The sequence below is a fragment of the Aspergillus brunneoviolaceus genome (assembly GCF_003184695.1).
Source record: "Aspergillus brunneoviolaceus CBS 621.78 unplaced genomic scaffold BO95scaffold_27, whole genome shotgun sequence".
Taxonomy (NCBI): domain Eukaryota; kingdom Fungi; phylum Ascomycota; class Eurotiomycetes; order Eurotiales; family Aspergillaceae; genus Aspergillus; species Aspergillus brunneoviolaceus.
In genome coordinates, this window is record NW_020290757.1 from 77,337 (window position 1) to 92,274 (window position 14,938).

Below are 14,938 nucleotides of genomic sequence, written 5' to 3' on the forward strand. Positions count from 1 at the left end.
CATTCTTGGGTTCTTGCCTATTGCTTCCGCCTTCCGTATCTCATACCGCCTTTGTTGCCGCCTTAACCGTTCTAAGTTAGCCCGTTGGCTGTTTGTGATGTTTGTTTCAACACAACACATGGCGGCAGCTTTATTGGTCGGGGCGGATCCGGCCGCCTTCATGCGTCATCACCGCCTCGGCCAACTCGCCGAGGCTGGACGATCCACTGCATCTGCAGCTGCTTTCATTCCCTTTATTCTCCCTCGCATTGCTCATCATTCCCATTGAGTTTGCGAGTTTGCGAGCTGAGTCGGGCACATCAGTGCTGTCTAGTAACTCGTCATGACTACCCTGAAACCTCGCGAGCCTTACTCCCAGGAGGAGTTGGAGCGCCTCTACCCCAGCGACTTGAAGCTTCAACTGGTCCAAGTAGTGAGTGGCACCCAAGCAATGCCTCAGACAGCGTCGGGAGACTAATAACGAGCGACAGTTCCTTCGTCATGGTAAGGACTTACCGTTGGATATGTACTCGATCAGGCAATTCACTAATTAACGTACAGGTGAACGAACACCCGTGTCTTCGCGATTCCAAAACGCAGGACTCGCCCCATGTACGTCGACCTCCTGGAAACAGTACCTCTTGTAGGAACAATTCAATTGACGATCTCTGTCCATCTTTGTATAGATTGGTCGTACTGCACCGTCGCGCGCCAGATGCTCCAGATGGCCGCGAGCAATAAGGACCTCACAACCTGGAACGGATTCCAATGGCGTCGGAAACACGAGTCCTTCGGCAGCAAGGATGAAACCGTCGCTGCAGTCGGCGCATCGGGTGAGGTGGACGGTATCTGGTAAGTGAGATCGGAATTAGGGTTGGGAAAGCTCTGCTGACCGTCTGGAACAGTCTACACGGCGAATTGACCGACAAAGGACGCGAGACAACCTATGCACTGGGCCAGCGCCTCCGCCATCTCTACGTCGACCAGCTCGGCTTCTTGCCCAAGATCAAATCTGACACTGAGGACATGTACCTCCGTGCGACACCCATTCCCCGTGCGCTCGAGTCCCTTCAACAAGCCTTCTGGGGCCTATATCCCCCCAATGCCCGCACCCAGGACTTTCCGCCCCCTGTGATCGTAGGACGATCCGTATCGGAAGAGACACTGTTCCCCAACGAGGGCAACTGCCGTCGCTTTAGACAACTCTCCCGACTATTCGCGGATAGGGCCGCACTCCGATGTACGTAACACTCTTCTTCCTATACCGTTTCGTTGCCCGTCGATCACTCACCCTAGACACCAACAGGGAACGAAACCGACGAAATGGAGTACCTGAACAAGCTCTGGTCCAAATGGATGCCCGACACCTCCCCCCGCGTGGCCGTGGACTCCCACCCGCGCCTCTCCGGCATCATGGACACCGTCAATGCCACTGACGCCCACGGGCCCGCCACCCGCCTCCCCAAGGAATTCTACGACACCAAAGCCCGCGAGTACATGGACCGCATCGCCGTGGACGAGTGGTACTCCGGCTACACCGACAGCGTGGAGTACCGCAAGCTGGGCATTGGCGCGCTGATGGGAGACGTCGTCGACCGCATGGTCAGCACGGCCGTCGCCCCTGGGGGTTGGCGCAGCGAGGCCGCCACCAACCACCGCCAAAGCCAAGCCATCAAGTTCGCCATGAGCGGCTGCCATGACACCACCCTGGCCGCTATCCTGAGCAGTGTCGGCGCCTTCGGAAACAGCAAATGGCCCCCCTTCACTTCCTCCGTGGCCATCGAACTCTTCTCCAAAGCCTCCGACAACGACACCACCACCACCAACGCCAGTGAGAGCGGAACCTCCTCCCTCCTCTCCCTCCTCCCCTCCTCCTCCACAAAGTCCCAAATGGAAACCGACCGCGTCCCCCTCGCCGCCCTCCCCGACTCCGCCCGCCAATCCCTCCGCACCCACTACGTCCGCATCCGCTACAACGACCGCATCGTCCGCGTCCCCGGCTGCGCCGCCAAGCCCGAGAACCACCTCCCCGGCGACGAGACCTTCTGCACGCTGGATGCCTTCAAGGAGATCGTTGACAAATTCACGCCGCAGAACTGGGGCGAGGAGTGCATGCAGAACCTCGGGGAGGGGCTGTTCGGCAAGGATGACCGCGAGAAGGTTCCCGCTGGGGTTTGAGAGACCAAAACGCAAAACTGAAAGGAAAACCCGTTCTTGGTGGGTCATGTAGAGTTTTTATGGTAGTGGAGGTAGTTGTGTACATGAAGGAATTTTGCTTATATTGATTGACCAGGTATGGTTGGAGATAGCGATAGAGGGACGGGGTCCTCCAAAGACGCTCGAGTGTGTGTCATATAGGATTGGGGAAGAACTGGGTCCCGGAGGGTATGAATTAATGATTTTTTGGTAAAGCTTCAAGAACTTCCCTACGTGCATGCTCTTATCGGGGAAACTAGGAGTTGTGCAATAAGAGGTTGTCAACCGAGAGGAAGAAAAGAGGGCGACTAAAGCTCATGCGTAATCAATTGAAAACAATCCCGAACTTCTTTGTCTACTCAATTTACAATACTACATACAGGTGAACTATGTACAGTACACCTCCAACGAGACCTGGTATCTATAAGCATAACTGCTAATCTCGCCCCTTCGAAAGCTCAACCCATACCCAAGGAATAGCCGACCTCGGACCTGTAAAAAAACACTCTTCGTGCACTGGATGGATGCCATAGCCCTAGGACTGACATTGGCACCTCCCACAACACCGCTCATGGCTGTCACTCGCTCTCACCCCCACTAGCACGCGACTTCGACCTCGAACGCGCCCGGGGCTTTTTGGCGTCCTTGTCCATCTCGAAGGCTGAGGAGGCGGAAGCCTTGCCCGCACGTTTGGAAGGAGCTCTTCTAGGGCTGGTGGATCTTCTAGCTTTTCCCGCTTCGGGGTCCACCTCCATCTCATCAGCGGAGGAGGCGGAAGTCTTGCCGGCACGTTTGGCAGTAGCTCTTCGAGGGCTGCGAGATCTTCTGGCTTTTCCTGCTTCCGAGTCCACTTCCATCTCGTCGGCCGAGGAGGCGGAGGCGGAGGCTCTGGCAGCGCGTCTGGCAGCGCGCTTTTCAGCCCGGAGAGCTCTTTTGGCGTTGCGATCCTCATCGGACTCGTCGGTTGGGAGGGAGGAAGCTCCGGCAGCGTGTCTGGCAGCGCGCTTCTCAGCCCTTGCGGCTCTGCTGGCACTCATTTCAGCTCGTTCAGCGGCCCTTTCAGCTCGTTCATTGCTGGCATCCACAACCATCTCTATCTCGTCAGGCGAGGAGGCAAAAGCTTGGGCAGCGCGGTCGGCAGCATCTTTGGCAGCCCTAGCGGCCTTTCCAGCATCTTCAGCCTTGTCAGCAGCCGCTTCAGCTCTTCCAATGCTGCTATGCACATCTAGCTCTACCTTTTCGGCTGCGGCGATGGAAGCTTGGGCAGCGCGTTCGGCGGCAATTCTATGAGTCCTGGCGCCCTCTCGAGCCAATTGAGCCTTTGCAGCGGCGCGTTCGGCCTTTTCAATGCTGACATCAATCTCCGTCTTGTCGGCTGAGGAGGCTGAAGCCGTGAGAGCACGGTTGACAACCTCCTCAACTCTTATCCCAACTCTTCTAATAATTCCAGGGTTTCCATCTTCCTGAGCTGTTCCAGCTTCTGCAACGACATTCATCTCATCAGCCGAGGAGACGGAAGCCTTGCGGGAACGGTCGGCAGCCATCTCAACTCCTTCGATTCCTTCAGGTTTCCCATCCTTTCCGTTCTTTCCAGCCTCTCCAGATGTTCCGGCCTCTCCAGACGTTCCGGCCTTTCCAGGCTTTTCAGCTTGTGTGACCACATCCATCTCATCAGCCGCGGAGGCGGAAGCCTTGCGGTAACGGTTGGCACTCCAATCTCCAATTAGCTTAAAGTTTCTAAACATTCCAGCCTTTCCGGCCTTCTCGGTCTCTTGAGTCTTCTTGTTAGCCGCCTTCAACTTCGAATTCTCTTTCTTTGCCGCCTTCAACTTCGAATTCTCTTTCTTTGCCGTCTTCTGCTGCTGAGCCTTCTCCGCAGATTCCGCTGCAGCTCTCTCCAGGATCGCAAACAGCATCTCCATGGCCGGTACATAAGCTTGGAGGACGGGGAAATCTCCGACACGGAGGCGCATGTAGTCAAAGGCGTTGACGTAGGGCCCGTTGTACTGGGTGCTGGGCTTGGCAATGATCACACCGCCGGCGTCTTCGTTCGAGCCCTCGAGCTGGGGGCTGCTCTCCTCAGCCAGCCCTTCCTCATCATCAGGGACGTCCTTGGTTCGCAAGCTGGCAGAGCTGTCCGAACCTGCTTCATCCTGGGCCTTCTGCGAAGACTGGCCGTTGTTCATTGTGACAGTTCCCTGGTAGCGTTGGCTGAAGTGGGTGAGGAGGAGGGCCCGGGCTTGCATCTGACGCGCGACTTCCAAGGCTTCGGCGTACGTGGAGTGTTTCTTAGCTATCGCGCTCCCCGCCATGTCGTTTTGAAAAGTGGCTTCGTGGATGAGAACCGTCGAGCCGCGGCCTGTAGCTGCAAAGTTCTCGGAGGGACGGCAGTCGCCGGAGAAGGAGAGCTTGAAGCCATCGGGGTACACAAGGGTCACAGCCATGGATCCACGGCAGTGTGAAACTCGGGACGGTAGGATGTCGGAAAGGCCGATGGCTTCACGGAGAAGAGCCGAGAGGGGGTCCGAATCATCCTGGAATCGAAGCTTGGTTGTTTTGGGTTGGGATTGCGCCTCCCGTTGCCCAGGGAAGGTACCGTCGGCGCGGCAGTGACGATAAACAAATGATGTCTCGTAAATACCACTTCGGATCTGTTCGGGAAAAGCGCTCAGAGCCGTCACCTTTTGGAAGCCGTAATCCTCGACACTGGCATATTCCTCGAGCCAAGTAGTCATCATTTGTTCGCACACAACGAACAGGCGCTTATCCCGTAGAATCTTGGACATGTCTTCCTCGATCACGTCAGTCCGTGGCACGCCATTGGGATAATTTGCCTGATACCAGGCCTTGATCACATTCGCAATACCAAGGTGGTGGTCAGCGTGGAGATGACTGATCCAAATCATCCGCATATTCTGGAAAACTTCGCGCAATGCCTTAGTTCCAAAGACGCGCTTGAGCTGCCCAAGAGTGCCCTCGCCGCAGTCGAGTAAGTAATAACCATGGCCTGGTGCGTGAATGAGCGTGCTGGAGACATTTCGATGCTTGGATGGTACTGATGACCCAGTTCCGAGAGTAATAATTTCGACGTCAGCACCAGGAAGGTCCTTTCGGAATGCTGCCAGTTTATCCTGGAACTCGGGAGTTTCTTCCTGTCCAGAAATTATTTTCATTTGAGTCTCGACGGCCTTCGGCAACTTTTCCTTCGCGTTTCTGGGATCATAACGAGGAGTAACTTCAGATTCATCGATCTCGAAAGTGGGTTCCATGTTGATAATCAGGCCCGGCTCTAGAGGTCGCAAGGGGGCACGTTTTTTCGTTGGAGGATCATTGAAGAGCCTGACTTGTGGAACAGTCACATTGTCATAGGCAGGCAGGGCATAGTTGTCGGGCCTGACCATGGCCATCTGCACCGTCGACTCGGCAACCTCTTTCATGGCCAGGTAATCGGGACAGTAATCGGGACTGGAGACCGTATGCGTGCAGTGCGACATCTTCGCGACGAATTCGCGAAGCTTGGGATGATCTCCCACACGTGGGCCCAGGATCCAGATGAAAGCTTCCAGATTCAAGGCCGCCGTAGGTGAGTCCCACTCAGGGCGGTTGACCAGGTTCTCCACATAGGCTCGCGAGGGCAAATCTATGATTGCGACACCTTTGCCAACCTTTTCCTCATCAAGAACCATATCGGGCGTGATAATTTGACCATCCTCTGAGATAACGCTATCACCTCTGGTCAGCGTGGCGTAATCCGGGCCTCTACGGACCTTCAGAGCCTGAGCCTTGAGAGGGTCAAACTTCCCTCTAATGTTGTGGTTCCGGACGATGTAAGAGATGGCGTCTTCGTTCCAAGACACGGGAGGAATCCTCTCCACATTGGCACCAGGCCAAGGTTTGCGCACCAGCACGGTAATGTCAGGAACTGGCGTGCGGCCTCCAGGAGTCGGGCCGGTGTACCGTCGCAAATCCTTGGTTACCGGGTCCCTGACAAACATGAGTCCGGGCATCTGCACGTCTTTTAATTTAGTCTCATGTAAAGCATCCAGTTTCCATGTCGAATTAAACATGTTCGACACCACATTTTGCCTGATAACCTGTTCGGCTAGCGCCGCAGCCTTCTTCTCCTCGACCCCCGCTTTGTCCTCCTCGCGAAACTCCTCATGGCTGCGCTTCCTTGTGCGCTTGGCCTTAGGCTGAGAATGAGACTCAGGGCTCACGGCCATGACCCAGACCTTGATATTCTGATCTGACCACGTCGGTTGTTCGTATGGGTCTGGGAGACCCCCACGCTGTCCAGCCAGGCTGTCCCCATCATGTTCCTGCATATACATGGGTAGACCCTGGCGAAAGATGAATTTGCGCGCAGTAGCCATCAGGTGCGTGAGATTTTTCCCGCCGTGAACCGTCAGGGTCCCTCTCTGCGCGATCCGCTTGCTTCCCGGCTGTGAAATAGGCAGTCCATCTGCCTTCCCCTCAGCGGATTCCTGCTTCGGCCTCTGCTGCCGCTGGTCTGCCTCTTTCTTCTTCTGCTTCTCCGATAAATTGGCTGCTGCGCTGGCCAGTCCATCGGCTAGCGTGAGGATGACGCCGAACAGCCCTCCCACGTTGCTCATCTCCAACCGGCCCGTGAGGAAGATGTCGGTCATGAGACCGAACTTGACCGACGTTCCCGCGCATGCTCGCTGCGTTCCTTCGGCGACCTGACCGAAGAGGTAGCGTTTATCGGGGAAGTTGAGAACGACCGCGCTGCCCGGGGTGTCGGCCGTCGGCGTAGTTACCACTTGATAGTAGTACTTCATGGGATTGATTTTGTCTATCGAGGGGTCTGAAATGAAGCCCTTGATTGGGTTGTCTTGGTGCTCGTAGAAAATGTACTGGTGAGTGGATCCGGGATCAACGAGGCGAGGAACGGGGAGGAGATGCCTTGGTTCGAGTAGACTTCTATATCTGAGGTTTGATCGAAGGGCCGGGTGCAGTCGTTGGGAGTAGTATAGGTGACGAGTGTTCCGGAGGCGTACGATGGAAGGAAGAATGGTAGATGGAGGAGATATCGACGTGAAGCCAACTCGTGGGGAAGCGCTGGCGGTCGGCCTCCTAAGGAGTCGGAGTGAAGCCAGTGTGATTGATTCTGGAACAAAAGCGAGAATGAATACTAATGAACATGCGCCAGACCTTTGGCAGTCATAGTCTTCAGTCTTGAAGTCTCAGAACTAAAGAAGGACGCCGGGGGTAGGCCGATTGTCCGACTATGATGACTTGATTGATGAAGGAGGAAAGGCAAAGCAGAAATTCACAAAAGCTGCCGCGGCGATCGGGTCGGGGAAAAGCTCCACCCGCACTGCTTTCCATCGAACTAATTGGCCAAGTGACCACCTTATCTTATATACTAACTTAAGTTACGATACATACGGTAGCACCAGGTACCTACAAATAAAAATACTTCTAACGACGACAGTCCAGACTTCTTTCCAATCATATTTACAGTATATTTGATAGAAACTTTTGGATATGTTCTGTATTGAATGCCTTGTGTTTCCTTATCCGCCAGTACCCAGTACCTTGCATCCTGTAAGTCCGTCCCTAGTAAAAATCGCATCCAAATAGACCAATCCGTATAACCCCATAAGCGCATTCGAGACCTCCAGCATCTAGAGGCATGTAATGAAGGCAAAAAAAGAAAGAAAACAAATGGAAAAATGGGAGGTAAAGGAAACCCAGATTGAGTGCAAGCGACTGCATTCCAAGCAGATGATTGAGAGCTTGAGAAGAAAATCATTGACGAAAGAGAGACATCGGTGTCTACACCTGAGTATTTCGGAAAGCCAACCCACGAGCAGGCTTACATCACGCAAAATTGTAAAATTCAAGTTGCAAAAAGGGGAATCATGAGAGGTGAGAAGTCATCAAGGAAACACGTTCAAAGGCGGCCTCCATACTGTGGCAGAATTGAGCAAACCGAGTATCACAGTCCTGAGGCTGGTTCTCGACCACCAGCTCAAAAGTAGCTGTCGGTTTCTCTGAAATACTCCCAAAGGAGATCGCGGGAGAATCCGAGGAAGAAGCACGGGGCGCGTCCAGGAATAGGGCAAAAGCGGGATCGAACTCGTCAATCTTGACATCCGGGTTCTCGACGCCGACAGTGACGGGCGCCTTAGCGTCCACGGGCAGAGACTCAAGAACAGGAGCTTCACTCTTTGCACCAGAGATGTTGCAAAGGCAAGACTCCATGAAAGTGGAAGACTTTCCAGATAAAGACTCAGAGTCGATAATGGGCTCAGGGACCTCCAGTACGGCGAAGACCGAGGCATTGCCGAAATTCATATCAATGCCCGAGTTCCAACCCGCATTGTTCATGCCCATAGCGGAAGCATCAAGTCCCTGGTTTGGAACCATGACCATGCCAACCTGAGAAGGCTGTTGCATAGGTGGTTGTGACATGGTGGGTGGTTGTTGCTGGGGTTGCGGTTGAGGGTGTGCTGATTGCTGTTGAGGCTGAGGCTGAGGCTGCGGCTGATGTTGGTGTTGAGGAAGTTGCTGTGGTTGCGCTTGGTTGGACATCGGGACACCGCCGACGCTGAGTTCGTCCAGAACCTGGCCGAAATGAGGCGAAGACAGGAGCGTGCGAACGAGGTCAGTCAGACGACCGTTCTCCTCGAATAGGGCACGGTTTTGAAGACGAAGCTCATGAGCTTCATTGGTTTTGGCGGCCACTTCACTTTCGAGTTGACCAATATATTCTGCGAATTCGATCAGCTACTAGCCTTCTATTTTTTTCTTCCAAAAAAAAAAAAAGAAAAAGAAACCAAGTCATTGGTACATACCCTTTCTGCGAGAACGGAAGGCACGAGCGGAAACCTTATTGCGAAGCTGGCGACGTTCCTTGCTGCTAAGCTTCTTGCCCTCTTCACTGGCCAGGAGGCGCTCATCTTCATCCATATCCTGCTCGTCCTTTTTGGCCTTGGCCATCTGAGGCAGAGATGAAGGAGACGGCGAATCATCGGGGGAGCCCATGGCATTCTGGCGCATCTGCTGCAAAAGCCGCGAGATCCGCTCCTCTACCAGTGGGTTGGGTGGACGAGGAGTCTGGCTGTGAGGAGCCCCATGCTGATGCATATGCTCATCCAATCGACGCTGTTGCTGCTGGAATTGCTGCTGACGGAGGAATTCATGATGTCTCTGTTGTTGTGCCGCCTTGGCCATGGCAGCTTGCTGCTGGTGCATACCAGGATACATGCGACCCACTTGAGTGGAAGGACCAGCGGGAACAACCTCATGACCGCTCAAGGCGGTTGGATCCACGAATTGATTTCTGTTGTTAGGGTTCGGCGAAAGGAAGTAGGCCGAGGCGGTTCCCATATTGTCAGACTCCAGGTCCATTTCGGAAGGGTTCCGTGTCGGGGGACTGTTGAAATCCATCGGAGCATCTTCGCGCTTGATCTGACCACCAGCGAACATATCACCATTGATCGGGTAGTTGGGGCTTGCACCACCGAATCCCATTCCATTCATGTGGTTGAATGTCATGGCATGAGCTAAAGCGCCCGGGGGCAGACCGGTTTGTTGCTTATGTTCGTCATACTGGTGACTCGGGGCCTGAAACGCGACTGGCGTTGGGTTTGTCGAAGCGAAACCAGCACTTCGTACATCGCCTGCGTTGAATTCAGTACTGGGCAGAGTGGGTTGGGTGATGAGTGCGGTCTTTGATCGAGCAGTTTCCGCGGTAGTGTAAGCAAGTTGGTCTAGATTCAGGAACGATTCAATGTCTTGTTCATAAGTTGAAGGCGCAACAGCCGGGTGTTCCGCCAAGGTAGCCATGATGACGAAACTGTGGTTGGTAAGGAGGAAGCGAGACTGCAGTCAAGAAGACTCGTTGATAGCGATGGGATCGGAGTCTCAGTCAGTGTCAGTGTCGAATTCAAACGAAAGTCACAAGGGTCGGATAAGGATAGGGATAATGAGAGACGATGAGGCGTGGTCGAGTCGAAGCGATGGTCGGAAAGGGCTCGCAGTCGAGAGATGGGAGAATGTGGTGTAGTTGGGAGGGGAGATGTGAGGAAGCAAATGGGGGTATTGTACAAGAGTAAAAGCAGACTCAATGGGAAGAGGAAGAATGGGGGATCAGTATAGTAAGGTAGGGGGGATGTTGTGTGAAGGAGGAAGGCGGTGGTGGTGGAGAGATGGGGAGAGGGAATTAATGAGGGATACAGGCTAGTAGAGGTTGGCCCGTCTATGGGGATGGATGGAGCTGGCAACGAAGAGGGAACGGCTCCAGGAGACTCAAGTGAGAAGGACCAGGAATAGAAATCAGGTGTAAAAGGCTTGCGCGTCCTTCGATGACTCAGCGGCGCTGTTGCTCGGAGCCCCGCCCCAATTGAGATCTTCATTGGCTGGACAAAGTCAAGCCAGGGCTAGTGGATCCACCCTTGGCGCTAGGCTCCACCGAGAACAATTTAGCTCGTTCCACCGTTACTCTGCTGGTGGTGCTGGTGGTGCTGGTGTGCCGTTCACCCCTAGGAAGGGCAGAAAACAACCTTCAATAATCATAATCAAGACGAAATAACCTGATTGAGGTGAATAAAAAAAAGGTACCGTATGCATAGTAAATAGGAGATCTTCTGATAAGATTGCATGTTTATTTTGTTTACTACGGAGCTTGTATGCTCGTTTTGTTCTCTCTTACCTCTGGAATCAGTCTATCTGGCCTTTTGTCGCATTGATTCAAGTCAAATGAGATCATGTCAACCATCGACTGAAAAATTGTCTGAAGGAAGGGAGAACTTAAACATACTCCTTCGTTAAGAAGGAATGAGGGCCTTCCAGTGCGGGAGGTATGTGCGCCCCCATCAAGTTTTTGCAGGGCCGTCCATCTTTCCTCCTCCCCTGAATGACTGTTCTTTCCCCCCCTTAAACTCTCTCGTAACCTCGCGCGACTGACGGGCCACGGCTTGTCGGCTTCACATTAACTTCCACTCCCCTGTGCCACTACGCCGCATCCAGGCGATTTTTCCGATTGACTGAAACGGCGGCCGAGGTGTACGATCTCAATGCCAGACATGCGGTGGCACCAATAGGAGATCCTTCGGCAACATCGTTCACATTCTGATCCAGATAAATCCTGACTTATGACGTTAGTGGCTCGATCGAACCAATGGCGAACATCCGTCGAGTACTCATGAAAAACTCCTTCAATCATCATACAGCTGTGGTGTACCGAGTAACTCTTTACTTAGTTAAGAATCGCATTGGATAGATCGCAATTTCCAACACTTGCAAACCTATCCTGGTGTTCGAATGCAGTGGGACGTCGTCGAGCAAATCGACCACTACCGATGGGATGAAACCTGGGGTGATGGGGACCAACTTCCGGTCTCGAACCACGCAGTTGAGGACAATTCTGATTCCAACCAAGTATGCAACCTGTACATTGCGACAGCGCACCCACTCTCATGTATCCTCCAGGTGAGGTCAATGGAGTAATCCAACGAAGCTCATGAATCTCGACTCCCTCTTTAATTGTTCTAGTCCCCTACACGCCCTACACTGTAGTCTAAGGTCATCCAGGAAAATGGATTGTGGGTGGATAAACAGCCCTGCTGGGCCTTACCTGACCTGACCAAGTGTCTTTTTCCCAGTTCCCACCGAGAAAAGCTTGGCGGGTGAACGCGGGCCTAGCGGCTTAGCCACTCTGCACCATTCAGAAAATCGGCCCTTGACGCCCGTTTCGGATTAGGGCTAATTCTTGCTCCGTTCGCCCTCACGTATCGAATTTGCTCAACTTTTCCGGGCATGGGCGTCAATCTCGGCGCTATTGCTTTTTACTGGCACCTCTCCCGTCGCTTCGGGCCCCACTGCTCGTCTAGCAGCAGTGCAGAAGCCAGAAAATCCCTCCTACCCCTTATTCTGGGGCCCGTTTCAGGTTCCAGCCTAGCAAGTCACTCGGCCCTACTCCGTATGATGTGTAGAGTTGTGACACCAGGCGCATCAGCACTGCAATTGATTCACCTAGGTTATCAGATAGTATCCCATTCGAGCAGACCTTCCCGAGCGTTTTGCAAGATCATATTGTTCAAGAGGCTTCTCGGCCGGCCGTATCAATAATCCAAAGCGTGCCAACCTGATACCACAGATCAATCTTGGACAAAAACTTCGTAAGACTAAGCTGGCACAGTGGAATAAGTCTCATCCGTTAATCAAAAATCTATTTCCTGGTCGAGCCTCGAAACCGAAGAATACACAAACAATGTTGCAAACTCAGATCAAATATTGGCCTAGCCAAAGTCCAGACCGCCATCCTTTCCGTGTTTAGACGACCTTCTAGAAGGGCGCACTAGAAGGGGGCTTGGATGAGACTATGAGTAGGCTTGAAGCCGGCGGGGTCCAAAATGTTCCCTTCATGGAATTGTGACCCTAGTCCATCCACCCCCTCCAGCCTCAAAACTGACCCTTAGCCGCAGCATCACGATAACCTTATTAGGAAATCGAGACGAATCCCCATCCCAAACAACATCACACCTGCCGCTTAGTCAGTACGGCCGTGAAGACAGAAACCACACACAACCACACAATAGACAATTCTAGCCTTGAACTTTATGTGTATGAGCTAGTTTTGTTTTGACACTATCCGAAACGATCTGCGGGCGAGACGCTCATTCCTGACACTGTTCTCGCACGAGCAGAGAGACTCACGTGGCGGAGTCTTTCCTGAACGATGCTCAGTTGTGAGCGTTAATGGACCAGGGCTTAGGATACTGGAATTCTCTGATGAAGATCTCGACCTATGCTGACGCCTCGTAACTGGTCTAGAGTGTTCTGCCAGCAGCATCCGTCCAGACACAGTCCCGGTCAGAGACTGTCTTTGGAACTCGGCCCTACAAGGCTAACTTGCACTTGCACGATGGATCCATCCTCATGGGTTCCTTTTGCCTATCTGGGCTTCTGATGGGCACATCTTTCGGCTATTGCTCGCCGGAGAATACTAGTACATGGTCTACTTACTGTACGGCACATGGTCCCGGTCGTTTGCTTCAAGACGCATTGGCCCAAGCGAGCAGAGATCACAAAAATAACTAGACTATCGGCAGATCATGCTGGTCAATGGAAACTTCCGTGCATATGCCCAAAAGGTACAAGCTAGTCGACACATTTGACCGTTCGTAGAACGAGCTAAGCGTCGGACGTGTTTGTTTCTCGTGGCTGAGCAGAATACGACAAAGCTCCATACTAGCCGCGGCTTGCCACCATCACACAACAGACACAAAGTTCATTACTGCATTCAAAGCCGCTCAGTTGCGGGAAGAAAAAGTCTGAGACGAGGAAGGAGTGGAATGCTCCTCTGAGGTCTTCCTACAGATGCCGCGAAAGGCGAGAGTGACTGAAAACGGCAAGGGCTCGGGTAACTGTAGGAGGAGTGATGTCTTCACGACGTATTGCAGATCTCTCCATCATTACCTCAGCAGAACTTTTCTTGAAGTAACTCAATTATTGCCATCGAAATCGAATTGACTTTGCCATGTTCATCTACTAATTGCATCTGACGCACAAATCCCGACCAGGAATGCATGCAGATAATTGCCTCAACACACAGAAAAAGATCGATCACTCGCTCACATTAGTGGCGTTAGTAGCATTCGTCCGATAAAAAGTCAATATCATACATCATATTGTTACATCGTCAATCGCATCTCAAAACATAGCATAATCATCATAATCCCCGCCCGTCAACTAGACACAGAATTTATTCATCAGGAGTCTCCTGGTCGTACTGGGATTTCGAACCGCCCTTCTGTCCCGCAGCACGGGCTTTGGGGTCGCCGGGCTTGAAGCTTCCGCTGGAAGCGTGGCCGCCCTGTGAGGCGATGTTGCGCTAAGATACTTTGTTAGAATTGTCGAGGCTCCCGGGTTTGACATGTAGAGATAGGATGGGGGATCAGGACATACCTGCTTCTCCGGATCCATACTCGCAAATCCGCCGGCGTGGCTCGACTGGCCGCCCTTGCGGGCGATGTTCTGAACCTCCTCGTGGGAGCGGTTGGAGAAGTTTCCGGGGTTGGTGTTGGAGGCCATGGTGTTGGTTTGTTAAATGGTGTATAGTTGGCTCGTGTGGTAAGGTTATTTTGGTAGATGTTGGGATAGATTGGTTATTCCTTGGATGAATTTGAGGTTCTGGTCATGCTTGAGCTGGTCCTTATAACTGTTCCGGGTAACAAGGATGAAGTCATGATGTTGTCCGTTTGACATCAGATTTGGAAACTCGTCGAAAAGAAAGACTTTGGGGCGTCGTGATGCAAGAATCATATCATTTATTGCTCTCGGATGGCTGATCGATCGATCTCATTCTTGTTGTTCGGTTGCCACGCGGGGAGATCGAGGCCCTCTATCCGTGGTCGCCGATGGGAGAGTTTAGGTACAGTACCTTGTTTCAATCATCATTATCACGTTGGATAATATTATTATGCTTGGGTGTGCTCGATCGATTGAGAAATGATTGAATACGTCCAATGCAGTATGTTATTGGAACATGTCATCATTGGTGGTGAGCGAGCTGCATGGAGGTACTCACTGTTCTCAGGCCGGGGTAGACGTAGATTGACTTGAAGCGAGACAATAGACAATGCATGGCAGATTCGAGGCCTCTTGTGTTTGACTTGTTCAACAAAACTTCAGGGCTTTCGGGAATGCTATAACTTCAACGACGAGATCAAAGAACCATCTTTCAAGATTCAAGACTCGAGCTGGTTTAGTGTTGACCTGTGCATATCTCACT

At 52.7% G+C, this 14,938-nt stretch overlaps 4 protein-coding genes across 4 annotated transcripts; 1 reads left to right on the forward strand and 3 right to left on the reverse strand.

Moving 5' to 3' along the window:
* Window positions 1-184: 184 nt before the first annotated feature.
* BO95DRAFT_472937 (putative acid phosphatase) lies at window positions 185-2,157 on the forward strand (the record flags this gene model as incomplete). Its single annotated transcript, XM_025589689.1, has 6 exons — window positions 185-412; window positions 471-483; window positions 541-591; window positions 666-831; window positions 885-1,219; window positions 1,286-2,157. Exons 1-6 carry the CDS (start codon window positions 323-325, stop codon window positions 2,155-2,157), a joined length of 1,527 nt encoding a protein of 508 aa, XP_025443027.1. The 5' UTR covers window positions 185-322.
* A 1,805-nt stretch (window positions 2,158-3,962) lies between these two features.
* Window positions 3,963-6,974, reverse strand: BO95DRAFT_348079 (ribonuclease Z; the record flags this gene model as incomplete). Its single annotated transcript, XM_025582001.1, has 1 exon — window positions 3,963-6,974. A coding segment is annotated over one exon (3,012 nt), but the record flags the coding sequence as incomplete, so codon positions are not given.
* A 666-nt stretch (window positions 6,975-7,640) lies between these two features.
* BO95DRAFT_442016 (bZIP transcription factor) lies at window positions 7,641-10,421 on the reverse strand. Its single transcript, XM_025586328.1, has 2 exons — window positions 8,997-10,421; window positions 7,641-8,912 (listed from the first exon to the last, which is right to left on the reverse strand). Exons 1-2 carry the CDS (start codon window positions 9,988-9,990, stop codon window positions 8,059-8,061), a joined length of 1,848 nt encoding a protein of 615 aa, XP_025443029.1. The 5' UTR covers window positions 9,991-10,421; the 3' UTR covers window positions 7,641-8,058.
* A 3,488-nt stretch (window positions 10,422-13,909) lies between these two features.
* BO95DRAFT_361101 (general stress protein) lies at window positions 13,910-14,238 on the reverse strand (the record flags this gene model as incomplete). Its single annotated transcript, XM_025582504.1, has 2 exons — window positions 13,910-14,038; window positions 14,113-14,238. The coding sequence occupies 2 exons, from the start codon at window positions 14,236-14,238 to the stop codon at window positions 13,910-13,912; spliced, it is 255 nt and encodes an 84-aa protein (XP_025443030.1).
* Window positions 14,239-14,938: the final 700 nt, after the last annotated feature.

Coding starts and splice junctions, on each gene's coding strand:
- BO95DRAFT_442016 (XM_025586328.1), bottom strand. CDS start 9,990: ATGGCTACCTTGGCGGAACACCCGGCTGTTGCGCCTTCAACTTATGAA. Junction 8,913..8,996: donor CTTCCGTTCTCGCAGAAAGG/GTATGTACCAAT, acceptor TCGAATTCGCAG/AATATATTGGTCAACTCGAA.